General features: G+C 42.5%; 2 protein-coding genes across 3 annotated transcripts; one reads left to right on the top strand and one right to left on the bottom strand.

Moving 5' to 3' along the window:
* The first annotated feature begins 403 nt into the window (after window positions 1–403).
* Window positions 404–20,114, top strand: LOC126998734 (DNA polymerase alpha catalytic subunit-like). The gene is made up of 29 exons (XM_050860722.1): window positions 404–559; window positions 1,811–1,926; window positions 2,027–2,123; window positions 2,268–2,470; window positions 3,329–3,580; window positions 3,894–4,004; window positions 4,268–4,407; window positions 4,953–5,088; window positions 5,687–5,854; window positions 6,332–6,514; window positions 6,729–6,905; window positions 7,242–7,443; window positions 7,662–7,927; window positions 8,432–8,613; window positions 9,213–9,331; window positions 9,767–9,891; window positions 10,291–10,497; window positions 10,768–10,914; window positions 11,703–11,811; window positions 12,469–12,608; window positions 12,825–13,030; window positions 13,600–13,702; window positions 14,041–14,202; window positions 14,584–14,758; window positions 14,987–15,165; window positions 16,045–16,176; window positions 16,768–16,884; window positions 18,352–18,439; window positions 19,201–20,114. The coding sequence occupies exons 1-29, from the start codon at window positions 538–540 to the stop codon at window positions 19,350–19,352; spliced, it is 4,416 nt and encodes a 1,471-aa protein (XP_050716679.1). The 5' UTR covers window positions 404–537; the 3' UTR covers window positions 19,353–20,114.
* LOC126998738 (sulfotransferase 1C4-like) lies at window positions 19,911–27,568 on the bottom strand. Of its 2 annotated transcripts, XM_050860728.1 has the most exons (8): window positions 27,539–27,568; window positions 26,549–26,719; window positions 24,545–24,690; window positions 23,059–23,260; window positions 22,766–22,892; window positions 22,441–22,607; window positions 22,056–22,164; window positions 19,911–20,620 (listed from the first exon to the last, which is right to left on the bottom strand). In XM_050860728.1, the coding sequence occupies exons 1-8, from the start codon at window positions 27,551–27,553 to the stop codon at window positions 20,520–20,522; spliced, it is 1,038 nt and encodes a 345-aa protein (XP_050716685.1). In that variant the 5' UTR covers window positions 27,554–27,568; the 3' UTR covers window positions 19,911–20,519. The 2 variants fall into 2 exon arrangements, with proteins under 2 accessions (XP_050716685.1, XP_050716684.1); XM_050860727.1 differs by lacking the exon at window positions 27,539–27,568 and having other exon boundaries at window positions 26,549–27,215.
* Between the last annotated feature and the right edge of the window lie 405 nt (window positions 27,569–27,973).

Here is a 27,973-nt window from a genome sequence, read left to right as displayed (position 1 = left end):
AAAGAAAATCTGCTAGGCCTATAGGTAGGCTACGTTCTTTTTTATGTTTGTACGTGGTCACGATTATATTTTTCTTGTAGATCACGAAATATATATAAATCAGTTGCCAAAAAAGGATTTCTTATATGTTTTGTATGGGAGCTTTAAGACTATATGTTAAGATCTAAGTTAACTGCGATGATATAGTGAGAGCCTCAGTTGCTTTTCTGAAGAGCATCTCCAAGCACCCGAACTCGTTTCCCGCGTTTTCGTTCAAAGAAAAACATCCGAGACTGAGAGCGACTCTTTATAGCGCTCTAGTGTATTATAAAAAGAAAAAATAAATTGTGCAACGCCATTTAAAAGCAAACTATGTGAATAAGTAAAATAAAGGCCCAAGTGGAGGAGGACGTACGAGGCGATACAGAACAAAGAAGAAGAAGCAGCAGAAGTGTGGCCTGAGACGATCGCATCTCGGACTGTTGTTGTTGTCGATGATTTTCCCGCGAAATTCCCGAAGTGACCGAACCTGCTGGACTGACGTGAGGACCGAGGACCATGGACGCTGACGGCGACGCAGGTAAGCTAGGGGCTGGCTGATGGGACTAGCGGATGCATCACATAAAGATCAGTGGTCGTGTTCAGTAATTAGCGGCAGAATGTATGCGGTGTGAGGCTTGGGAGGTGTATTACAGCGCGCCCCGCTGACCACTCGGTGTTCATCATAGGTCAATGAATAGCGTTGTATAGTTACTGTGGTGTCATGTTCATTGTATTGCATACTCTTATAAGAAAATGGTTGATCCCACTAGTCTTGGATACAGAGATACCTTGATACAGACAAGAAATGTATTAAAATATACAGGAGTTGCCTTCAGGAGCCTCCTTGGTGAGGCCTTCAGCTTCAGGAGCTGCCCCGGGTAAGCCTTTTGGCCTCTTGTAGTCTACTTACATCCTTGTGTAAGATGCCGAACTGGACGGGTGCTGCGACATACAGGCCCTGAAGGACGTCCTCAGAAACTATCCCAAGTTGGCTAACACAGCGAGAAGAAAGGAATTATTTGCATTGAGAACTGTGGCTGCATGGAAGAGATTGACCAAGGAGGTTGTTTAATTTAAGAATGTAAATACTTTCAGGAAAAGATGGTATTACTTCAGGCCTCCAGCTTCACCAAAGTGGTCAACACTTTCTGATATATCTCAACATGCTTTTGAACATTTTTTAGTATTGTGTCTGTCACAAATTACTTGTTTCTCTGATAACATTTTTTCATTCTCTAAAATGTAGGCCTCGGGGGTGTTGAAGAGGACAAAGTCCTTAGTAGCATGTGGGGGTACAGGGGGGTGTAGCCCCCCCCCATTACAGGCTAGTTTGTATTTAATTTGATAGATTTAATTAATTTTGATGCGTAATTGTAACCTATTTTGCCGTGTTTAGTGGCGGCATGCCACACCGTCTCCATTGTGAACTGATACCCAATACAGTCTACTGGCCAACATATCTTAACTGGCCTTGCTTGGTGTAGTGCTGACTTGCCTGATGGGCGAGCCTCCCATAACCCACTTAGCCAGTGGGGTACCTCTTTGGCCGACTGGTAAAGGAGTGGCTCTCCCGTTACGCTGGTCGCAGGTTCGATCCCCGGCGCCGGCAAAAGCTTTCCTTGTCTGGATTAATTTCTCGTGTGTTTCGTTATATGCAGAGGACATGTGTGAGTGTAGAAAAGAGAAAAATTCTGCCATTTCACTGGCATTAGATTAAAAAAGCTCAGATAATATCTGCTTATCAAATTATGTATATTCTTCCTTTTATTTATTTTGCTTCTTTGTGCAGCCGCGGCCGAGAGCTTGGCAACCTCCAGGTCACGGAGAACCCTCAAGGACAGACATGGACGGAAAGCAGCATTTGAGCGACTCAAGGGTCTCAAGGGATCAAAGCATAAGTATGAGGTAAGGTTAGGTGTTCTGTGCAAAAACGTATGATGATAATAATGATAGGCTTCAGGGTAGTCTTGAGGCAAACTTTTATTTTTATCCCAATGATTTTCAGGTTTCAGAGGTCGCCAACGTGTATGAAGAGGTGGATGAGAAGGAGTACTGCCGGCGACGACAGGACCGCCTCGAAGATGACTGGATTGTTGATGATGGTAGGGATTAGTGATGACAACTGCATTGGTAGTTTGTTCTTATAGCCTTGATGTTGCTGTGCTTCCAGTAAGACTAAAGAGCACATTTTTTCTCTTTCTGCCTCTCTTGATCTGTCTCATTAATAGAGCTGTGTGTCTTTTCAGATGGCTCAGGGTATGTGGAAGATGGAAGAGAAGTATTTGATGAAGAAAATGATGATGACATCTTCACATCGTCGAAAGGCAAAAAAAGCAAGAAAAAGAAGGACTCCAGTGCTAAGAGCAAGGGAGCGTTGTCTGCCAGCCACGGTTCAGGCAGCATAAAGGCCATGCTGATGAATGTGCCAGCCAAGAGAAAGAAAACGGAAGTAAGTTTCAATGATTTCCTTGTAAAATATTCCTGGAAACAATTCTCGAGGTTTTAAATTTTTCTTTAGGAATAAGAGCAAAGTTCTATGAGGACTACAGTAGGTTGCCATCCCATGACTTATTCAGATAACTGTTTGCTTCTTACAATAACATCTGGATCTTAAGAGGATGGGAGGTCAACAATACCTTAAGTACCTAACTGTTATTTGAGTTCACTCACCTAACAAAGACAATCTGTTATTATTAGATAGTATATATATTTTTCCATGAAGAAATACTACAGTAACCCTTTGATGCAGATACTCCTTCAAAAACAGACCCTCTCCTATTTGCCTCATCATCCTTCCCAGAATCAGCATCCTGCACTCCTCTTCCTACACACATTCCCCTAACCTTGCCAAACCACCTCAATGGATAACACTTTACCCATAACACTACTCAGCTCTGCATCTCCTGTTTAGCTCATAATCCTTCTCAAAATTGGCATCCTTCATTTATTCTCCTACATTCATTCCCCTAACCTTGCTAAATGACCTCAATGAACAATAGTTTACCCATCAGTACAGCACTCAATACTTTGCTCTTATAGCCATGGCTCATCTGTACACCTCTGTTACTCATGCCATGCTTTCTTCAAGTAAGTTTTGTTGCACATTTACTAGCCGAGTGCAGCTCATTCCAAGGTTGGCAGAACTATATATATCATTGTAATGGCTCGAAGTGCATATGAATGGCACAACATTGTAATATTCTTAGAAGAATTTAAAAGCTGAGGAATGTTTCACAAAATAATTGCCGCATGTCCTTGCTAGCATCATTATTTCTATGCAAACAAACTAACCAAACTTAACCACCAGCCACAAGTTCGTCTAGATGAAGATGACGTGCTTGGGGATATTTTGCAAGACTTGGGCAAGCAGAAAAACCCCCTCCTTCCCCCTCCGACAAAGCTACGCAAGACGACACTTGTCAACAGCACCCGAAGCAAGCCCACTAACCCCTTCGCCAAGCCTCTGACCATCTCTCCCGTCCAAATCAAGACAACACCAAAACTACTGAAGTCTCGGAACGTCACCCAAGATTCCACCAGAAGTTACATGTCGCCAAAGGTAAAATATATGTATATGTGAGGTTGGAAAAGAAAATTACTCTGAAAAGCTGAACAAGTATAAGAATGAATTATCAAGCTATATTTTCGCTTTCCTGTCATTAATACTAAGCTAAAAGGCACCTGATATATCTTCTGTGGCCTTAAAAAATTATCGTAAAAAGAGCCCCAAACACTTGATAATCGAAGTGTATTTCCCTTGTAGATGCCTCATACAACCTGCAGGGAAACATAGAGATATCTTTTTTAGTACCTTTGTCTCTGATTAGGATGATGATGATGTGGTGCGTCATTTCTTTCTCTTTTCTTTGCAGGCGAAGAGACATTTACAGGTTGAAGAACAGTCATCTCGGCAAGAAAATTTGTCACAGCACATCGACGAAATTGACTCCCAGGAAGGAGCAGATATGGCCTTCAGTGAGGATGTAACTATCTGCCATTGTTTGTCTGTGTGATCTCTAATGTAACTGTTGTCCTCACTGCCATTGTCAAGAACATGGCATAATTTTATCTTATATCCATATTGGGTATTTCTGCTAATATGAATGGTACATGTAAATTTGAAAAAACATACCAGAGTGTTGACATTAAGAACCCTTCACCACTTTTGTCAAACATTGCATTACTTATACCTATATCTCCATTCTCTAATACTATACTCACACTGTCAACTTTTGTGTGATTTTAGATGCAGGCAATGATTGATGATTTTGATGATGATGATGACAGTGGCATTGATAGCAGCAACAATAAGGCTGAAGTACCCAAGGAGGAAACTCTGCCGCCTAAAGAAGAAAATGGTGCTGCCAATAAAGGTTACACGATAAAGTAAGTACGAGATATATTTGACTCTTTGAACAAGGAAGACAGAAGTAGCTTGTGCAAACATAGAAACTGTTGTACCTTGCATATCTCGTATCAGCCTTATTCATGTATATTTATCAGTGCAAATATACATATCGGGTTGTTGTACGTAGTTGAGCGGGTTTTTTCTACACTTTTTTTCATGCCCTTGAGGTGCTTCCTTTCCTGTAAAAAGAGCACATCAGCTGATTCCTGGCTCCCGTAGTTATATTGGAGGTATAAAGTGCAGCCCTTTCCACCTAGACCTGGCGGTTAATGTTCACACCTATAGTCTGGAGAACACGGCAGCAGCAAATGTGTCAAGTCTGTATGCAGTGTCTCACCTGTGGGATGAGAATTACAGTAACATAAAAAGTTGTGTACGTATCCAACTCAAGGGGAAACCAAGTAAAATTCAGAATATACCTCCACAGGTGCACACTTAACAGCCATTGCTAAAAAGTTTTGAATAATTGCATGAATTAGGGCAATGTAGATGAAAATGTCTAAAAGAATCTTTATTTCTCAAGTACCGAGATTGATGAGGATCAGCTCACGAGTGGCTGGGAGACCGTCAAGGAGGAGATGGTGGATACTCCAAAGGTGACAGAGGTCCACATTGACTCTTCTCAACTGCCACTCACCACCAATGCCAATGGAGAACAAGTAAGTAGATTGATGACAGTTTGATGACAGCTTAAAGTCAAACCATTTCACATACTCCGTGGGTCCTTTCTTCCACTCTGCTCTTCCACACAGTCCCAACACCCATCTCTTCCTTTCATGTGTTAGCTATAGGTAACATATGAGAGAAAAAAATAGATATTGGAACTGTGTGGCAGAGCAGATGCGAGGGAAGGATCTGCGGAAGCCAACGCCTCAACAGGCTATTTGAAATGGCTTGACGATAGCAACACATGGATACCTTTCCCAGTCCTCACAGACACACCACTCACTGTCTCTTGCAATATTTTCACTAAATTGTGTGAGAAATTTGTTTCTATGCTGGTTGGGTGTGGTAGATGGTGGGGAGAGGGAAGTCTGGAAGGTCAACAATGTGCTGGTTGGATGTGGGAGGTTGTTGGGGGAGGGAAGTCTGGAAAGTCAACAATCTTACCACAGTTGCTACGGAGTGCCAAAGGCCATGTCTTCACCCTGTTAGGTCAAGACACCGTGATCAGGCAGACTGTCAAGAGCTCAATTTTGTATCCTTCGTCAAGCTTACAGAACCTGTTAAGCTACATGGGGTTCTCTTTACCACCAGGTGTTCAGGTTCTACTGGCTTGATGCATACGAGGACATCTATGGCCAGGGCAGAGGGACCATATACCTGTTGGGCAAGGTGTGGATAGAGGCGGCCAAGACCCATGCCAGCTGCTGCGTGGTGGTCCAGAACATACAGCGAAAGATTTACTTACTCCCTCGAAAAACGGTAAGTTAGTCAGTATTAATGAAATTATTCAAATTGACCTCCCTTTTGGCCACTCCTTTTAACTTTTTATGGGATCAGTAATTTGCGAACTTTTCTCATTATTGTTTTCTTTTTTTCCCCTTTAGCTGTTTCCTTTGCTGTAAAAAAAAAAAAAAATGTAGAAATGAGATTTGATATTCCTTTGCCGTGCTTCAGATATTTTCTTGGTGTGATCCACTTTTACTCTTAAGCGTTTCCCTTATGTCGAGCACACATGCCGCTGTCTAGCTTTGATTTCTCTTTTTGTGAAGGAGTGGCAACCCAGTTACCTATCTCTCATGACTGAACTGTGGCATGAGCTGTTCTTGAAGAGCCCTCCCTTCTTTAGAGTAAAGGAATGTCCAGCAAAAGAAAAAAAGTGTATGGAACATATGTAGAAATTAGTACCACATGCATGAAGTAGTTCTTTGTAATGACAAGTTATTTATGTAATTTTAGCTGGTTGGTTCGGCCACAAATCAGGAGACAGTTAGTATGATTGACGTTTACCGAGAATTCAACACCAAAGTGGGCGCCAAGTTTAATATAAAACAGTTCAAGTCCAGGAAGGTGACCAAGAGTTATGCTTTCGGCAAGCCAGGAATCCCCAAGGAGTCTGAATACTTGGAAGTCTGCTATTCTGTAAGTCTTAATTGTTTTGTTCATCATCATTGTCATCATTATCATATTACCTAGTTTTAAGTTGAATCAAAATGACCTAAAGAAGAGTGTAAAGCAGATGTTGGAGGTGTGAGAGTGAGGGTGTAAGTGTGCTGATTAGTGTGGCCAGTATTGTGTGCAAACATATGGGGCAACTCTTCATACTTTACATTCATCAAAATACTTATCCTGGCAGGCTGAATACCCAGCTTTGCCAAGCGATCTGTGTGGCCAAACCTTCAGCCATGTCTTTGGGACCAACACTTCCTTTCTGGAGCTGTTTTTGCTGGAGAGGCGGATAAAGGGACCCGGCTGGTTGGACGTCCAGCTGCCCCAACTGTCCTCCCCACCTGTCTCGTGGTGTAAGATTGAGGTGAGCCTGTGCAGTCATGAGCCAGGGAGAGTTTCATGACTATCATCCCAAAGCTGAGAATACTTCAGACTTAAGAAAGCTGACAATACTTAAGACTTAGGACTTTTTTTTTAGATTCACTCCTGAATGTATGTCAGTTTTATGCTTGCCACTTGAGTTTTGTTACAGACAAGTGAAATGAATAGTATAATGCACCCCATTTTAGTTACATGAAGCTACATAAAGGAATGCCTGGGAGAAATAGCTTTGTGATAAAGCTCTATTATTATTATTATTATTGTTATCAATGGTATTGTTACCGATATATATTATTAATGTAAACCATGTTGACTGCAGGCCGTGGCACAGAAACCTGAGCACGTGGTGCCGGTGTCTGGCTTGGCAGCACCTCCCTTGGTGGTGATGACCATCAACTTCTGCAAGACAGTCAAGTCCAAGACTTCTGAGAATGAAATCTGCATGATCTCGTGTCTAGTTCATCACGAGTTTCCTCTAAATAAAGGTGTCCCTAACCCACCATTCCAGACGCAGTTCTGTGGTGAGTGTCTTCTTATGTTTAAACCCAGGGACAATAGTCTCATCATTGCAGTAAAAGATAGATAAGAAAGAATATTGTGCCAAAATATTATTCAGAAGTGGATTGCAAGTAGAAGTAGCTGTGTTTGGTGAATGTGTATTTTAAGAAATGGGAATACTGTTTTATTTTACTTTATGATGGGCTGATATTTATTTCCAAGTGTTTCCTGTCTTCCCCAGCAATGACCCACCCGTCAGACGTGCCTTGGCCGTGGGATATGAAAGGTGCGCTGGAAAGCAAGATGAAGATTGAGAAGAGCCCCAGTGAGAGAGCGCTGCTGTGTTACTTTTTGGCTAAGATGCACAAAATTGACCCTGATGTTATTGTGGGCTATGACACCTTGGGACATGACCTTCCTATACTCCTGGACCGGATAAGAAAAGAAAATATTCCTCAATGGTCTCGCCTCGGCAAGCTGAGGAGAACACAGAAGCCCAAAGCTGGGGTGAGTTTGGATGACTGAGCTGTTGGTGAGGTTTTCTTCCTCCATTAACCCGTCCGCTGTGATTGTCAGGGATTTGTCTTCCACTGGTAGCTTGGTGACATTATCCTAGGTCTTTCTCTGCCTCTGTGGTGGCTAGTGGAGCGTTTCTCATGTGGTATTGGTATGCTGAATATCCCCTCCCAAGGTGCATGACCTTACATTTTTCTTCATTGAATTGTAGCAGCCACTTTTTGTTTTATTTCTGTAGCTTGGTGATGTCTTCTTATAGAAAATCTGCAGTCAAGGAGTTAACTGACTCATCCAGTTTCTCAAGACAGGGCAGAGTTACTTGCTGTTTGCCCCATGAGTCCATTTGTTAATGACTGTGTTGGGTTGCTTCATATAGTACCAGGTCTTGATATAAGCCATTAGGTTCCTCCAACAGTGCTCGTTTAGTTGTCAGTAACCTATAGGAAAATGTGAACAATATTCTTGATTACCCATAATTTATTTTTCATTAACCAGGGAAAAGGCTTTGAGGAGAAGTCCGCCATGTGTGGTCGCTTGTTGTGTGACCTGAAAATCTCCGCCAAGGAACTCATCCAGGCTAAGAGCTATGAATTGGCACCTCTCATCAGCAAAGTCCTGCGAGTCCCTGAAGCCCAGGTTACAACACTCACTCCAGTCCAGGTCAAGAAGATGTATGAGTAAGTAGAGTTTCCTTGCATCTTTTTTATTTTTTTTCTCACAGCACAAGAAACAACTCAAGGGCAACAAAAAGAAAGTGTAAAAAATAAAGGCCATTAATTGTTGCTCCCACAAAGCAAAAACGTAAAGAGAGGTCGAATTTGGATGGAGAGGTGTCTTGGTACAAATCTACAGTATCCTGGCTGCTCATGGGAGCTGTTGGAAGTAGTCAGCACTAAGCATTCTTTTGTTTTTTGGTGTAGTTTTATCTGTTTGGTGTTGTTGACGGGGGTGGAGAAATGGAATCGTGGACTGGGATTGAAGGTCATATACTGTATGCAAAGGTGGTTTGTTTCCCTTGATAAAATGAGACAGGTTAAGAGGAAGTTCAGTGGTTGAGATGTATGGTATGGCTGTCATATAACAATTTTCTTTTTGTTGGGAAAATAGTATTAGAATATCTTATAGCAAGAAAAGTAGAAAGAGGATTCATTTATTTAAAGTTTTGGAATATTCCACCAGTTCCTGAAAACATCATCCAATTCAGCAGAATAAATTGATTTAATTTATTAAAATGAATTTCCTATAGAGCATTGACACTAGAGTTTCTCTGTTTCAGGTCATCCGCTTCCCTCTACAAGCTCTTCAGCCACACCATGAATGAAACCCTGCAGATCCTGCGCCTCATGTGTGAACTCAATGTTCTGCCGCTGGCGCTGCAAATAACAAACATTGCAGGTCAGTTGAGGTGTCATACCAAACAGTTTGTTAATTATTATTATTATTGTTATTATTAATATCATTATTTCTATTATTATTTATTATTATTATTATTTCTCTCTAGCTCTTTACATGTTTGCATGAGATACTTGTGTTGACTATATGGCTTTCAAGTGTTGTTTAGTGTATCAGAATGAAGATACTGTTGATGAGTGTCGTAGAACATGATATTTATAAAAAAAAATTCCCACAAAAATATTGGTTGTCATATCGCCCACATGACATGGAAATAAAATGCATCAATCTGTAGATCCATTTATATCTCTGACACTATCATCCCAGTGGGAACTCAGGTATCCATGCCACCCATTTAATTTTATCTCCATTCCTCATCATCCCTGCTGTCATGCCGTCAACACCCTCAAAACCCTCCCTGGTGTTCCTTGTCTGCAGGAAATGTGATGTCTCGCACCCTTCTTGGAGGTCGGTCAGAAAGGAATGAGTTCCTTCTGCTTCACGCCTTCACTGAGAAGAATTTCATTGTACCTGACAAGAGTTATGGCAAGGCATCACTAAAGGTTTGTTTCTTACAGCTTCAAGCATTACTAAGAAACCCATTTCTGCACCTGATTATGGCAAATACTAGGGGAGTCAGGAGTTGCCTTTTCAGTTGCCACTTGTAACAGGTACAAGGTTATATTGATGTAAACTTTTTGGTTTTCTTATTATTTATTTGTTTATTTATTAATTTTTTATGCATAATGTTTTCAGCCTGTTTTAGGTATTCTGTTCATTTGGCAGAATTATAATTTATTTTCTCTTTATTTGAACCAATTATAAATTACTTTTATTTGTATTCACTATAATTAAATAATAATGTGTGGGCAATAAACCATCCCCTCATCTATCTCTTAGGGTACAACTTTCAATCCTGTCTTCCATTGTATTTTTTATGTATTTCCTGTCTTCTATCTCAGGTGTCGCTCAATGAGGGTGAAGACGAACACGATGGCAAGCAAACCAAGGGACGCCGCAAGCCAGCCTACACTGGAGGTTTGGTGCTGGATCCCAAGGTTGGCTTCTATGATCATTACATCCTGTTGATGGACTTCAATTCCCTCTACCCGAGCATCATTCAAGAGTACAATATTTGCTTCACCACAGTAACGTGGGGAGCCATTGTGGTAGGTGAAATGACTGTGTAGTGTATTGTGGTTTCTTATTTATTAGTTAAAGTTGAAAAAATAATGTTCCCTATCCAGGAGTTCAGAGCAAGGTATACTATTATCTATATCTATACTTCTTTCCTGAATCTTTATTTATTTATTTTTTAATTTTGTTTGTTTGTTTGTTTTGTGTGTAGGGCTGAGGTTAGAAGCATATCTCTTAGTGTTGGCAGTAAACTGAAAATTAGTTAACAATTTCTAAGCCCAAGAATATCATCCCCTGTGCAGGATGAAATGGACATCCACTCCTCCCTGCCAGAGCAAGGATTGGAAGCAGGAGTCTTGCCCACGGAGATCAGGAAGTTGGTGGAGAGCAGGAGAGAAGTGAAGAAGTTGATGAAGGAACCAAACCTTTCCAAAGACCGCAGACTGCAGGTGTGTCAGCGGCTGCCTTATCTAGAACTAATTTAAAGGGCTGAATTATTTCTGTTTTCAACTGGAAGAAGAAAACTTTGAGTGTGGTATTGATTATTTAACCTGTCCTCTGTGTTTGGCACTGATTTGGCTTTCACTGGTAGCCTGGTAACATACTCCCAGGTCTTTCTCTGCCTCTGTGGTGGATAGTGGAGTGTTTTCCATGTGGTATTGGTATGCTGGATTTCCCTCCCAAGGTGCATGACTTTACATTTTTCTTCATTGAATTGTGGCAGCCACTTTTTGTTCCATTCCTGTACCTTGGTGATGTCTTGTAGGAAATCCACAATCTAGGGGTTAATACAGAACACAACCACCACCATACTTGTGTAGAAGCTGATCTCAAAACATTTCTCTCCTCTTTAAAAATGTGAGAAGGAAATTACCTTGTATTTGTTCACTAAAAGATGAGGAAAACCATGTAAATAACACACACACACACACACACTATTACTGAACTATAAAATTTGGTCATGTTTGGGCAGAGACATAAGCCAACACTTCCCCCCTTCCTCCCTCTTTGATGCTATTTCACTTCTTTTTCATCTTTAACTATGCACAATTTTGATGCCTTTATAAATTCTGAATGTAACATTAATTCTTTTCCACAAACTGACCTCTCGTTCTTTTTTCTTTTGTCAGAGCAGTGTATAGCGGGCATTTTTTGTTGCTGTTTTTATTTTTCTTGCCCTTGAGCTGCCTCCCCTGCAGTAAAAAGAAAAGGCACTCACCCATTTTGTTTCTCGCAGTACGACATCCGCCAGAAGGCCTTGAAGCTCACCGCCAACAGCATGTACGGGTGTCTTGGCTTCTCTTACTCCCGGTTTTGTGGTCCACACCTGGCGGCCCTCGTTACAGGTATGTGGAGTTGATGCTGATGTGATCTTGGTGTTCATTCTCTAGTCCTGATGTTTTCTTCTCATCCACGGCAACATTAGATCACAACTTGAGGCTGAAAAATCCATCCCTAAGTACCATTGATGTTCTTTTTCATGGTCGTTCCTAAGAGTTTAAGACACTTCCAACTAGACTGACAACCCCATTTTTGGCAACCTGTTTCACCATCAGGCTCAGTCTTTTATGTTTCAGTACTTTTTAAGAGAGCAATGCACATCCTTCGATCTGCCGAAGAGATTTGTTTCCCCTCTTGTCTCCCTCTCTGTATTGTAACTTAGCAGGAAATATGAGAGGGAGGAGGCAAACAAACTTGAAATGCCTCTGTGTAAGGAGTGAATATAACATGGAGGGATTGGTCCATTGATGCTCTGTCTTTACTCTATGAAACAAAAAAGAGAATTCAACTTTTCATCATGTGGGCCAGTTTGCCAAGTAGACAAACATCCCTCCAAGATTGTTGAGGAAGTTATCTCTTATTTCAGGAGTATACAGCCTTTAGAAAGTCTTATGTTGCATTGAATACCGAGAACTTAAGATTTGCAGTATATGTTTGTGCCTCGATTATCATGCCAACTGACAATTATCTGCATGTGCCTGTACTGAAATTGTCTGTTCCAGGAAAGGGACGTGAGATTTTGCTGCAGACTCGCGATCTTGTCACAAAGATGAACTTGGATGTCATTTATGGAGACACAGACTCCATAATGATCAACTCAAACTGCAAAGAATATGATGAGGTTTACAGGATGGGCTACAAGGTAATTTTTTTTCTTCATTGTGTGTAATCTTTCTTCTTCCTTTTCTTCATTTAATGTCCTTATCTTCCCTTGTGGGGTTTGGAGCTTTCATTGAAGACATTGTTGCCATTCACCTTGGCTTGGAGCGGGAGTCTTTCTTCATCGTCTTTCCTTTTTATTCACACCCAGGACTTGGCAACAGCTACTAATCACCCCAAATTGCATTCTCATTTCCAGGTCAAGGCAGAGGTCAATAAGCTGTACAGGCTGTTAGAACTGGATATTGATGGAGTATACAAGTACATGTTGTTGCTGAAGAAGAAGAAATATGCTGCCTTGGCTGTGACAAAGCTGCCCAGTGGGAAGACTGTGGAGGAGATGGAGCTGAAAGGGTTGGACATTGTGCGGCGGGACTGGGCTCAGCTGGCATCCGACTGTGGCAAGTAGGTTCATGTCTACATCTTTAGGAGAGTCTGATCTCTTGTAACCAGTGACAAGGTGTTCAACATCTTATGTAGGGCACTTTTTCCCCACAATGGCAATTTAGCTGTGTGGTACCTCTTAAAATTGCTTCTCATGTTCCTTTAATTTTTAAGTAACTATTTTCTAAGTTACCAGTGCTTGATATAGTTAACGAGGGTGTTGGAAAGGGTATTCAATGACACCTGAACCTAACCTAACCCAACAAAACCACAAACAGTTACTAAAGGTCTTGACTCAGAAAATTCATATATGGTTCCTTACTAATTAGACTTTCTGTACGACAAAGTGAGTCATTCTTTGTTGATTTATACCACAAGGTGCTGGCTATCATGTGTTTGAAGATACCCTAAACTTAACCAAACCTAAGCGACGAGCCATAGGCCTACAAATGGTCAGTCTCTTGGTCTGGATCTTGCACTAATCACGACATCCTTTGGAATGGTTAGACAGCTTATGTACACTTTTTTGCACATAGGGTAGCAGCATCAGGTGTAAATCCATGAGTTAAGGCAGCTGTTTTGAATTTCAGGCACATTGTTAGTCAGATTCTCTCCGATCAAGGACAAGAAGAACGCATTGACAACATTCACGCCCATCTTGCTAAAGTGAAGCAAGACCTGGAAGCTGGCAAGGCAAGTACATGACCCATCTCTTCATTACCTTAACGTTACTAGCTGTAGGGTATGTTAACCCGTCCGCTGTGATTGGCACTGATTGGGCTTTCACTTGTAGCCTGGTAACATATAGTCCCAGGTCTTTCTCTGCCTCTGTGGTGGATAGGGGAGTGTTTCCCATGTGGTATTAATATCCTGAATTTCCCCTCCCAAGGTGCATGACTTAACATTTTTCTTCATTGAATTGTAGCTGCCACTTTTTGTTCCATTCCTGTAGCTTGGTGATGTCTTTTTGTAGGAAATCCACCTGTCAAGGGGTTAAAGAATGCGTAAGTTCATGAAAAGTGTTGTTCCAGGTTCCGCTTGACCAACTGGCCATCACCAAGTCCCTGACCAAGAGGCCTGAGGACTATGCTGATTCCAAGAGTTTGCCTCACGTGCAGGTGGCCCTCAGGATGAAACAGAAGGGCCTCAAGGCACTGCGTCAAGGTGACACTGTGCCCTACGTCATCTGTGAGGTGGGGGTTTGTGTGTTGCCTTCGCTGTGAGAGTTTATTAAAGTTTTCAAAGCAAAAAGAGATGAGTAAATGATGTTTAAGTCTTCAAAACTCAAGTGGCAGTACATTGGGTGCCTTTTTCTTCACACTTGCTGCATAAAGTGATTACAAATTTATTTTTATTTTTTATCTTTTATTTATTAATCACCTTTGGGACACCTCTTGTAAATCTAGTGATATAAAATAGGAAGAGAATTGCCTAAGAAGTCAAGTTTTACGTAATGACTTCTGAAGCCACCTGAGCATAGCAGCCTGGGAAGGAAAACTTTAACCCAGTCTGGAAAGGTTGAAATATTGTTTTATTAGAAATGTTTGGGTCTCTCAAAGGGTTTTTCTTTCCAGGACGGCACCGCCAACCCAACAACACAGCGAGCTTATCATGTTGATGAAGTGAAGGCAAATAAGGAACTTGCCATAGACAAGAACTTTTACTTGGCCCAGCAGATCTACCCAGTTATTTCTCGGCTCTGTGACCCAATAGACGGAACAGATGCTGGAAGAATAGCAGAGTGTTTAGGTAAAGTAAATCTGCTTGCTAAATAGTTCTCCATTTCTTTCTTTTTTTTCTTTTTTTCCTTGCATTCATGATAATAATAGTTTTCTTACTTTATATGTTAATTTTTATCTTACTTTAAGGGGGAAATGCTCTCTTTAATGACTCCCTTATATTAATTTATTTAAATTAAGTAGGCTTTTTGTAACATGTATTGCGTGATTATTAACTTGTGTGTACTTTTACCTGCAGGCCTCGATAGTTCAGTGTACAGAGGGGCAAAGCAGAGTGGCGCTACAGAGGAGAAGCTGGAATCCATAACTCAGGTCTCGACTGAAGAATACTATCGCCTGTGTGAGCGCTTCTCCTTCACGTGTCCGTCTCCATCATGTGATAATGTTATTACGATGGATTCACCTCTCCAGGGAGCGGTAAGGAATGCTTGCTGGGTATTAATCCGTCTGCTGCGATTGGCACGGATTTGGCTTTCACTGATAGCCTGTTAACATATGAGTATAACACTATTTTGACCCTTCCTTTATAAGCGAGGAATGTCGGTTTGTACAAAACTGCGGAAATAGGCCTGGGAGTCCTTCAAAATAACCCTACATTATCACCTTTGAAAGTGAGATAGTAAGAAAGAAATGTACAGAGCGCCAATAGCATCACTGCAAACGTGCAAGCTTTTTCCGTCTAGCCAGTGCAAACTCTTAGCATTTATTGTTTATTAGTATATTTTACGTTTTGTAACTTCCTTCATGTTCCGGATTATTATGAATATCATGAACTGTGTATGACATATTAAAAAGTTAATTAATATTGCACATCATGGATGTTTTTGAAAAACCTACTTTTTCGGACCTATATATATTTTTTTTTTTTATAACTGAGTACATGCCAATATTCTACATACCTTAACCTTCATTTTGGTCTTTGATTGAAGTGTCCACCTTAAAAACCAATGAAGTTATGATAATTTAAACATTGCAAAACTTTAAAAAATGGCGCTTTCATATACTCCTAGGTCTTTCTCTGCCTCTGTGGTGGATAGCAAAATGTTCCCCCCCCCCCCCCCCTTTTTTATTTTTTTTTATTTTTTACAACAAAGTGTGGGGAAAAAAAGCCCACTGTTCACTGCTCCCACAACAGACAAAAATAAAGAGAGGTCAATTTTGGGTGGAGAGGTGTCTTGATACACTCTTCTTGAAAGAGGTGATGTCTTCTTGTAGGAAATCGGCAATCAAGGGGTTAAGGGTGCTATTGAAGGGTCGTAACAAAGGGCTAATTGTGCTCTTGTTTTCTCCACGCAGGGCTCAGGTTCCAGCCTTGAATATGCTCTCCAGTCTTGCCCCACATGCAGTTTCCCTATTTATTCTGCCACAACCTCCATTCTCAACAAACTGAGGCTGGACATCAGGAAGCAAATCCAGAAGTACTACAATGTAAGTACTGGACTATTTTTGACCATTTAACCATTGTCTCCATGCTGACTGAGTTTCCCCTTTTGCTTCATGTTGCTTGCACAGTATTGATAAATTTGATAGAGTTCATGATTAACTGATTTTTTTTCCACAATTTCTTCAGCCTGCTTCATTATTTCAAGTTGATTTTATAATATGGGTGCCAAGGTAACATTTTATTGATCAACATCTGACTTGAGGGAAAGTATTTTGATCACAGTTAATAATTTTGTGATCCTGTAGTCAGTTCTTTGACAGCTTGAGAGACATAAAGAAATATAGAGGTTTGGAACAGACTAAGTGAGGATGTAATATCGGCGAGGAGTGTGCAAAGCTTTAAGGAAAAGTTGGATAAATGTAGATATGGAAATGGGACCACATGAGTGTAAAGCCCAGGCCCTGTCAAACTACATCTAGGTAAATACACACACACACACACACACACACACACACACACACACACACACACACTCAAACACAGAAATAGGCTTGAAAGTACATACATTTCTCATTTCTCGTTTTTCTCCAGTATACATATATTTATATTTTTGGGTTTTGTCTGTGGCATTTCAGGGGTGGCTCATCTGTGAAGACCCCGGCTGTGACAACAGAACGCGCCGGGTGCCGGTGCGCTTCTTAAGGGGCTTCCCAGTTTGCGGCCTCTGTGAGCGAGGAGTCCTGTACAAAGAAGTAAGGAGTTGCTTTGAAATCTTTATGTATAGATATTTGATCATTGGTGGGTCTATGATGAAGGCCATGTTGCTTAGTAAATGACCTTATAGAGCTTAAAAAGGGAAGATTGGGGTCCTGTACAAAGACGTAAGGAGTTGCTTTGAAATCTTTATGTATAGATATTTGATCATTGGTGGGTCTATGATGAAGGCCATGTTGCTTAGTAAATGACCTTATAGAGCTTAAAAAGGGAAGATTGGGGTCCTGTACAAAGACGTAAGGAGTTGCTTTGAAATCTTTATGTATAGATATTTGATCATTGGTGGGTCTTTGATGATAGCCATGTTGCTTAGTAAATGACCTTATAGAGCTTAAAAAGGGAAGATTGGGGTCCTGTACAAAGACGTAAGGAGTTGCTTTGAAATCTTTATGTATAGGTACTTAATCCTATGTGTGTTTATGATGACGGGAAGAAGATTGGATACTTCGACATCACAGAGGAGTCTTACGAGTAGACTATGAGTTTGATTTTGTTAAACCATGGAAGTGGGTGCAGTTTAGGCAAGAGTGAATGAGATGGAAGAAGAGATATATTTTTACTGTTTCTTGGGATAGGCATAGATGGTCAAGGATGGCAGATTCATGAATGGTGTGGCCACTGGAGGGAAAGTAAAACCTTTGATGGTGTTCATATTGCCCGGGTAACATAAGTGGAAAATATAAGATGGAACCAAGGAGAACATGGAGAGGAGCAGTGCATCAAGATGTGAAAGTGTTAGAAATAGAAGAATGACTAGTAGCAAGATTCCCCCGGGGGAGGATCATCGCAAGTCCGACCCCAATAATGGGAGAAGATGGACTCTGAATGAAGAATAAGAGAAAGAAGATGAAACTTTTTAATCAGTAGTTTAACGACTATTTAACTTGTCCACTGCAATTGGCATGGATTCGGCTTTCACTGGTATCCTGGTAACATATACTCCCAGGTCTTTCTCTGCCTCTGTGGTGGATAGTGGAGTGTTTCCCATGTGGTATTGGTATGCTGGATATTCCCTCCCCAGGTGCAGGACTTTACATTTTTCTTCATTGAATTGTAGCAGGCACCTTTTGATCCATTCTTGTAGCTTGGTGATATCTTCTTGTAGAAAATCCACAGTCAAGGGGTTAATTGGATTTGAAAAGGGAGAGTAAGATTATATTGGGTTATATGAATGAAAAAGTTGGAAATAAAAAAAAATCCAGTGTGGTTGACAACTGGGGTGTGAGTAGAATGTATGAAAATGTTGATTATCTAGTCCAGAAAGGAGTATTTTTACCAGTTTTTTTTCATTGGTTCAAAGATACACTTGCTGCAAGAATTGATTATTTTTGTGACCCTCCCTCGAGCATATGCCTCCTCTCTACCTTGTCTAATTTCGGTGTTGATGATGTAGCGTGTCATGCATTCATCAACCCCTGGACTCATTGGTGACTTTTCTCTTGCAGTACACTGACACTCAGCTCTACAAACAGTTACTCTTCTACTCGCATATATTTGACCTGGAAAGAGCTGGTGCAAAAAACAAAGACCTCCGTAAGTATACACACCTCAGGTTCTTACCACTCTTGTTAGGTAGTCTTGTGGTGGTATAAAGCCGGCCGCCACTCACACAGCACAGATTCCACCTTGATCGCCACTTGTGCTTTCTCCAATACATTGTGTCAAGCCACGCATGCTACTTTCATTCCACACCAACCACAAGAGTACCTAACGAGGGTGGTAACAACCCCCTATCACATATGGTTTAAGTAGGGCATGGTCACCAGTCTGTGCCTATCATTGCAATTACTACTCATATCAGAAAAAAAGGACAAGAAATTTAAAGTGAAAGATACAGCTAACCTATTGTCAAAATATAAATTGCTGGCTGGCCAAACTTTATTTGACATTAATCTTCATGTTGATCCAGTTTTTCAGACTTGTTTTTCCGAGGTACTAATTTTAATGCTGCGTACATATCTTGTGGTTGATAGTAAAACACATGAATGAAGTAAACTTGGGTTCAAATCAGCAATTAATTGTTGGAACTTAGACAAATGGTAGATTGAAACTTGTATATTTACCGATACTATACAAGTCATAAATTCCATCAACGTAGACTTAATTGTGGGATATAAGATGGTAGATTTAAGTCATAGGTTTGCAGTATTAATCTCAATATCAGTGACCTGGAGATTCCTGATTATCTTTTGATTTTCACTGTGCTCATGGCAGAAGGTGATAGTGATCAAACACAGGTGCTTTTTATTTTTATTCCCAAATCTTATAATACACTAATTGGTCATTGGTTTCAGGTGTCCGCAATGAGGACGTCCGCCAGGCTTACAAGCTCCTGCACTCTGTGGCAGGAAAGTTCCTGGAGCAGAGTGCATACTCACACATTAGCATCTCAAAAATCTTTGGAGCCATGTCCATAGCAGAAAAAGCACAGGTGTGTAAGGATTAGTGCAAATAATGTAGTACTTGTAAATATGCCTGTTGTATTCAATGAGAACAGGGGCTATTTAGTGTAGTGGATAGTCTTCAGGGAATTTTTAAGTAGTTTACTTGATTTTTTTTCACAAATTGCAGAGTTTTATTAAGCATACCAAATATTTGCTCAAAGAGCATTGATGATATTTACCTCATTTGAACTGAAAGCTGCCCTATTTTTCAATTATAAAAATAATTCAGTCTCTGTAGGGGCGGAGGGAGGGAGGGTGCTACCCTTGCAAACGAGGAGTGTGTAAAGAGGAAGAATTGGTTGCCCCTTCAGGGGGAGAGAATAGGGCATCATTTCTGGTATACAGCTGGATCTCATCCTCACACTGTGTGCTCCACCTTAGAGATAGTCCCCCCTCATGGCTCCTCCAGAGTCTGCTCATCACAGACTTCAAAGTTTTGTGTGATTGTTGGACATTTTTAAGGATTATTGTGACTGGCAATATTCAATAGGTAATTTTTATAATTATAATTGGAAAGTTTGTTTGATATTTATTTGGAAATGCATATATTTTATTTCTTCCAAGTATTTTAAGTAAATTGTCTTTATTTTTACTTGTGTGGGTAATATAATTTATGATATAATGAAGCTGTGTCTAGCTCCTGTAAATAAAAGATTACTATGATGATTACAAAGATTATATTTCTCTCCAAGGAGTCCATTCATGAACAGGTCACTGCTGGGGTTTACAAGCTATTGATTGAATGTGTCACAGTGTCATGTCATTTCCATTTCCTTTCTGTTTTCCTTTCCATTTCCAAATTTTCTGGACTCATCAAGAAAGCTGTCATGGTATAAGTTAACCACATGATTTGTTTAAGCCTGCTGCCTTAGTCACCTTCGGGCACCTCGTCCCCTAAGTCCTGTCCCCTTCCTGGAAGTGTGGCCAATTAACTCAGGTTACTTCTGTTGTGTTTGACAGAAAGGATGACCTAAAGAATGAATATAGTCACGTATATGAAATAAGGAGAGAGGGTGAGGGAGGGCACAAGGCTCAGGGGCCAAGCTGCCTGAGGTTGGTATTGATGTCAACACTGCACTGGAGAGAGGGGAAAGTAGAGGTCGTGGCTCATAACACAAGCTGCCTGATGTTGACTCAGGTCATCGGTTGTGGTCAGAGTATCACTTGGATTACTTGAAGGTGATGCCAAAGTTAAAGTGTTTGGCAGTCCATGAGTCCATCTCAGCAGCAAGTTCTGGAGTGAGGCTCTTCTTCCAGTCACCGCTCTTCCCTGGAAAGGTAATATAAGGCTATTACTTTAGTAACATACAGTACTATCTCCAGGATTGCGAGTTTCAAGTTTGCGATTCACCGAGTTTGCGATATGCCCTGAAAGGAAAAGGAAATGGCTGCTAAAACCGGGTTTTTTTCACACCTTGTTGTGGTCCTTGACTCCCATTCTTGCTCTAACCCACCCCCTGGGCCTTTCCAATGGTCGCGGGAAGCATGGTGAGTGGGATCCGGGCAGCCCCGACCGTGTGCTGGGCTTGAGCTGCTGACAGACGGCTGATGATGGTGATGGTGATAATGAGTGTCATCAGCGCCACCCATACAGTATTTTTATTGAGGCCCGTGTGTATGTGGCTGTGTTTATTGTGGGCCCAAGCTTCTCAATTTGCTAATTCTTATTTTCCACATGTTGCACGGGACTTCTTTCCCGTGCAACATGTGGAAAATAAGAAGTGGCAAATTGAGAACCCCAAACCCATATAAACACAGCCACACACACATGGGCCCTGATAAAAATACCGTCCAGGTGACGCCGATGCAAAGGCCACGCCGCCGACACTCATCATCACCATCACCACCATCAGCCGCCCGTCAGCTGTTTGGGCCCAGCGCGTGGCTGGGGCTGTCTGCACACCTGAGCTTGGCCACCTGGATGGGCGGCCAAGCGGAAGATGTAAAAGTTTTTCAATTTTCCCCATGAGGATAATGGTTCAAAGTTCCGATTTCAACGTTTGTGACCTGCAACATCGACCTATTTATCGCAAACTTGGAGACAGTACTGTAGTCGGATAAGATCCAAAAACATCAGGTGAAGACAGGTCCAATGTTTAGCATTTTCCATCAAGATCATCAAGATGTTTTGCTGTAGCCTATTTCAGGTTCCTGAGCTTGTTTCCAGCAAGTAGTGGCTTGAGGAATGCCACGGTACCTGTACTGGACACGTTTATGACTGGAGTGGCACTCGGTCAACTAACTGAATTATAGGAAGCCTACCTGTAAGGGAAAGGTACAGGTTGGTGCATACGCTATAGCTGCGCGTGGCTGCGGTGCTCATCTCCGATCTGTTGGCCCTTTGAGCCTGGCTGTGGTAGGTAAGAACCAGTTACCTCGGGACACGGCCAATGTGAAATCTGGGATTGCCACAGTTTACTTGTAGTATCTGTAATGTGTTATCTCAAGGCAGGAACAGAGAGCAAGAAATCTTTTGTGGCCTAAACTGAGGCACCCAAAGACGTTGGTGTGTCCTATGACTGTACCCGCTAACACCCTCCCGTCAACACACCGTAGCTGGGGAAGGGATTTCCTCTTTACCTGGACTCTCTGGAATGGTCACTACTATATACTCTCTCTCTCTCTCTCTCTCGTGATTTTTTTTTGTATTTTTTCTTTCGTTTTATCTACTTTTTGCATTCTCTCTCTCTCTCTCTCTCTCTCACCCTTTCTGAAGAATCCTCCGTCTTTCTTATATACGTCTTGGTTGAAAATTTTCTTCATTTCCTCATTACCTCGTTCCTTCATGCTCTCGAAGGAGGTGTAGTCTGCCACCTGAAAAAGATATAGTTGCACATTTACACACAGAGACATCATTAGCATTCGGTCAGGACACAGCCACACTGCTGGCTTATGGCATTGTGGTGGGGAACCACTTTGTCAGGCTACAATTTGTAGGCCCTTATAGTATGGTAGCACCTGTCTGTCACGGCCCTACCAAACCATTACATCACGCAACCATCTTCACCACATCAGGATGCTTGTTTTGTGGAGGTGTCAGCAAGCATGAGGCTCTGAACTCCCTCAGTCAGTCATAGGAACTATTCGTACCTTCTTCAGCTGCTCCTCCGTCAGCTGGGTGTCCAGGAAGTCATTCAGTCTGCGTAACTCCTTCATGATGTCGGCCTGCATGTCCTCGTAGAACACAAAGTGAAGGTTTGGGTGGGTGCGTCTCTCCCACGCCTCCTTTACATGCTCGTCGTAGCCACCAAAGATTACTGTGGTGAAGGTAGTAAAACAGCAGTCACTCAATTTCTTTTGAGAAACCACTAAGTTCTTTGTTTCATTCAGCATTGACAAATGACTACATTCAACCCATTTGAGTAATGACTTCAGTATATCAAATTCTCCAGTAATGTTAGGCATTGCAGCTCACAGTCTCCACTGATAAAGTATTTGTAGAAATCCTCCACGGTGCCTTGAAAGTCTAAGTCAAAGAAGAGGCGTGAGTGGTGCATGAAGGAGAGCAACACATCCTTGGGGTTCCTGGCCACGTACACAACCTGAGAGAAGGTGGAGGCTGCACTTCACTTAGTGGTCACTCACACAAAGAAAATATCAGACAACAGTACAATAACTGATGTTCATAGGTTGCAGCAGTCAGCATCCCCTACAAACTTGATCATGAGTTTTATGTACAGAAGAGTATTAAGAGAGAGCATGGCTGACCTTAACTGTGTCCAGCATTGAAGGATGGAGCAGAGAGAAGGGCAGGTGTGTCTTGATGGTGCGGGGGTCAGGTATGGCTGCTGACATTTGTAAGTACACTCCATCGTTGGGGTCAGCATCTGGACAGTGGCGCAAAAATGATGGCGTCTCTGTCATCGTTGGGCTGCCATGAGTCAGGCCATCTGGGAAGAGCATGTCAACTCTGTGGATGAAAGATCAGTTAAGAAAATACAAGAAACCCTGATCGGCTGGGGGTCACAAAGGTATCAAGACATGAAGATGCCAGAGTGTGTGGGAGCTTTTTTTTTTTTTTCAGCTAAGGAATTGGCTCAAGGGCAATACAAAAAGGTGTAAGGAAAAGCCTGCTAATTGCTGTTTCCACAAAGACGAAAGTGAAAAGTGGACAAAAGAGAGGTCAATTTTGGGTGGAGAGGTGTCTTGATACACTTGAAAAAGTTCAGGTCATAGGGAGGAGGAAATATAGACAAAGGAAGGCTGTTCCAGAGTTTACCAGTGTGAGGGATAAAGGAATGAAGATGCTGGGCCACGGGAGGAAGGGAGGCATGTAGTTTGCACGTTCAGAAGAGCAGTCAGCATGAAAATATCGATAGAAGATAGAGAGAGGCAACATGGCGGCAGAATTTAAGAGGTAGAAGACTGTAAGTATGAGGAGGGGAATTGATGAGACGAAGAGCCTTAGTCTCCACTCAGTCCTAGAGAGCTATGTGAGTGGACCCCCCCCACACATGAGATGCATACTCCATATGTGGGCCGACAAGGCCCCTGTAAATGGATAGCAACTGTGCGGGGGAGAAGAACTGGCAGAGACGGTACAGAACGACCAGCCTCGAGGAAGCTGATTTAGTAAGAGAAGGGATATTAAGTTTCCAGTTAAGATTTTGAGTTACGGATAGACTGAGGATGTATAGTGTTGAAGAAGGTGATAGAGTGTTGTCGAAGAATAGGGGATAGGTGTTTGGAAGATTGTGAAGAGTGGATAGGTGGAGAAACTGTTTTTTTGAGGCGCTGAAGGACACCAGGTTCTTCTTGCCCCAATCGGAAATAATAGTAAGGTCTGAGGCCAAGTGTTGTGCAGCCTCCAGCCTGGAATCGTTTAGTTCCTGTTGGGTGGGTCTTCTATTAAAAGAAGTTGAGTAATGCAGAGTAGAGTCATCGGAGGAAGAATAGATAGGACAGTTCGTTTTGGAAACAAGATCATCAATGAACAACAGAAAGAGAGTGGGAGATTGGACAGAGCCCTGCGGGACACCACTGTTAATAAGTTTAGGGGAAGAACAGTGAACGTCTACCATCATCTGCCTTGATTTGTACTAAATCAGTTTAAATGAATTTGATTAAATAAGTAGATAATCCAATACGTTCATATAGTGTTAAGATGGTTTCGTTTTTAGGATAATAACAAAGATTTTGTATAAATACCACGACACTTGACAACGTTGTATTTCAACATTGTCAGTGCACTCACTCAATGAAGGGAACTCGGTCCATGATGGGCTCATTAGCGTGGGGATGGTCGAAGTTGTTGTTGTTCCTCATGGTCCAGATGATCTCTTGGGTCCAGGTGGTGCCACACTTGGGGTACGTCATCACCACCACGTCACTGCTCCGCCACTGGTGAGGAGTGAAATAGAACACTTGAGAGAGAGAGAGAGAGAGAGAATATCCACCAAGATATCCACTCAGGCACCCATTTTCAGCCTCACTCGTGTGAGGAAGAAATGACAAATGAGGGGCATCATGAGCGACTGGCTAGTATTGGTACCGGTACCGAATAGTCTGGTACCGGTACTGTACCGTATAGCTGGTACCATTAGTTCCGGTACTGGTACCGGTACCTGCCCACCCCTATTATTGAGTAGCGTGGGTACTATATTGTTGTTCAAGCGGCGCGCGGGAAGAACTGGGCTCATCTGTGTGGCCGCGGCGCCGTGTGAGTCCAGTTGTGTGAGACATCTGGTGGCCACTCCATAAAATATCGCGTATAAGTAATAAAAAAAAAAAACGTTTAAATTAAACCTTTATTTGGATTTTGGACCCCACGTTATTTAAAAAAACGCGTAAACCAAACGCGTAAATCGAGTTACCTGTACTTAAGTCCAAGGCCACAGAGAAGATTAACCGAGTTTTCATGGAGTTCAGGGTGCAGAGGTCGCGTAAAGCTATCACTAGGACCACAAAACACTCCATGAATAGCCCAATAACTTCAACAAGAGGACTTTCAACGAAGTGAACTGAGTTGCCAGTATGTTTGAGAGTACGGGCTTTACTTACTAACTTGCTTGGTGCATGCGTGGTAGTCACACCCGTTGTCACTTTTACACTTTTGGCTGGGCAGGAGGCAGATTTCCACTTCCTCAGCCTTTCCCTTGAAGTTCGCTCTGAGCCATGCTGTCACCGCGACCCCACCCCATCCCACCCTTCCCTTCCTACACACACCTGCACATCCCAGAAGACAATAGGAGGAGTGTGGATTAAGAAGGAGAGAGAGAGAGAGAGAGAGAGAGAGAGAGAGAGAGAGAGAGAGAGAGAGAGAGAGAGAGAGAGATGAAAGGATTGTATAGTAAGGAAATAAAAGAGAGGGACAGGGGAAATTATGGTAAAATGATGTTTCTATAAGAATTGAGATAAACAAATTGGAGATTACTAGTGTCATATGAGGTGGTGCCGGAGCAGTGGGGGAGAAGTGGGTGAAGGTGCGAACCCTAGCTCATTAGGCGGGAGGATGAGAGGGATGGAGGAGGGAGAAAAAAGATAGGAGGAAACGGAGAAAGAAGACAGGCAAGGAAGGAAATAAAACTGAAGTAAAAAGTGTGTGTGTGTGGTGGTGGGGGGGATGACAAAGATGGAAAATGCAAGAGAGAGTGTGTCACCTGTCCTCAGGGGCTGACCCATGGCCTTGGCTGACCTCATTCTCTCATCAGAAGAAATTCTGGGGCTGTTAAGACGGGACCGAGGAGGGGCGGGGAAGGAAGGTAGGGGGAGAGCTCAGGTGTAAAAGTGACAACGGCTGTGACTTACGTAGCTACTTACATTTTTGGTACATACTGACTTACAATTGGTACTTATACTAAGCAGAGGCGTAATGTGCTGTTTGAAATAGAACACTTAACTTACCTGTTTCATTAGTTGCTGAAAGCCCGGCGACCTCTGATTCGAACTTGCCGCTGAACTTACCCTGACCACTGAACTTACCGCTGATCCATTGAGCTGACCAGTGCGCGCAATGTCTCAATGTTCTTCGGCGACTTGTGAAGTAATGATCAAGTCTTTTGTTGCTAAAAAATAAAAATGAGTTGCTTGTCGTACGTGATGCATCTCAACACTCAAGCAGTGAGACAGGGCAGCGCAGGGATTGTGCGAAGGCATAAAACAAAATAAACATAGATGCTAACTTACTTTAGTTGGGGGTTTGGCTTGATAGTAGTATATAAAAAAGTAGTCCTATATTAATGCATAGTGAATTATTTACCTTGAAGTTGTAAAGGTCATTAGCATATTTGGTGAACTTCTTAGGAAACAGCCACCTGCCGGGGGTCAAGCGAACCAGGCCTCTATGTTTGTGGCCTGTGAAGTCCTGCTCCTGCTGCGCCAGCTCCTCCCCTTCCAGGAGCGTCACCTCGTGCCCGCTGTCCAGCAACATCTTAAAGACACGGGAATTACTAGTGCCGCAAGCCATAAAGGTATTGTTACGCCGCCCCCCACAACACACCAACACCGGACAGGCAGGCGGCGTGCTGAAAACACAGGGTCGTGAACCCAGCACAGCTAGGAGGGCGCGACACACTGACAGCGGCCCACAGAGGCAGACAGAGCGCCGACGAGGGAACTGCAGAGGCCGGGTACAAGGAAACTCGTTCACCACTAATTCTTCGTTCATTGACAGGTTCCATACACAGTCCAGCAGTTCTCGAGTACTGTACAGGTTATACAGGCACACAGGCACGAAAGACACGCACACGGCTCTCAGACCACACCAACTCCGCCCGGTAACGCGTCTTCTGTCCCAAAGTCCCTCGGCTAATCTCGCACGCACCTCCCCAACTCCTCAAGTCACCCGGCCTTGACTGTTGCACCGTGCTAGTCATTATTGCATCATGCTTCCCACGACTTCATCACATTACACATGCAAACAGATACATACAACACACTCAAACACGTACACCCACTGGTTTAACAGTATTACATTTTAAACCATTAATGGTCAGGCATTCACTCGGCTAAATGCACGTGTGTATAGCATTTGATGGGCACATATGAAACGAATTTCGAAGGACTGTCGAAGCACAACACAGAGGTGTGTAAACCGCCTTGTCTACCGTGTATCGAAGTGTGTTACTGAAAGGACTGACCGCACAATACCCATTTAACTGATTGGACGCCCGAGAGGGTGCTAGTGGGGCCCTATGGCATCCCTTTGTTTCATGAGCACCATGTTGTATGTGGGCGAAATAATATTTACGTTAAACAGCTTCATTTGGGTTTAGTAAAGAGGGTGGTGCTTTACTATCACGCGGAAATATCATTCCCTGCGTGGTACCTCGTTGGCTGGCCTTGACGCTGCCTCGCCGGGCCACTTCAGGAATGGCCCGTCAAGTCACCATGACTCGCATTTTCCTTTATTATCTCAATCCACCACTTCACTATTTCTGCCTTTGTTTTTATCTTCACACTTTTCTGCTATTTGTCGGTAGGTTTAAAGGTTAGTAGAAAACATCTATGGCAACAGAGGAGCAGTTGGTGAAGTAGAAAATGAGATCTCAGCGTTTCAGTAAAATCAATCTTTTTAATCGTGGGTCACTGCTAGGGTGCCTCTAATTTGCCTAATTTGCCGGCGGTCAGGCCCCGATTGGGTGACCGGGAGTGATCGGGGACGATATAGGGACCGGGATCAGGA

Source organism: Eriocheir sinensis, chromosome 15, assembly GCF_024679095.1.
Source record: "Eriocheir sinensis breed Jianghai 21 chromosome 15, ASM2467909v1, whole genome shotgun sequence".
In the NCBI taxonomy this organism is placed as follows: domain Eukaryota; kingdom Metazoa; phylum Arthropoda; class Malacostraca; order Decapoda; family Varunidae; genus Eriocheir; species Eriocheir sinensis.
This window is presented reverse-complemented; position numbering and strand designations above follow the sequence as displayed.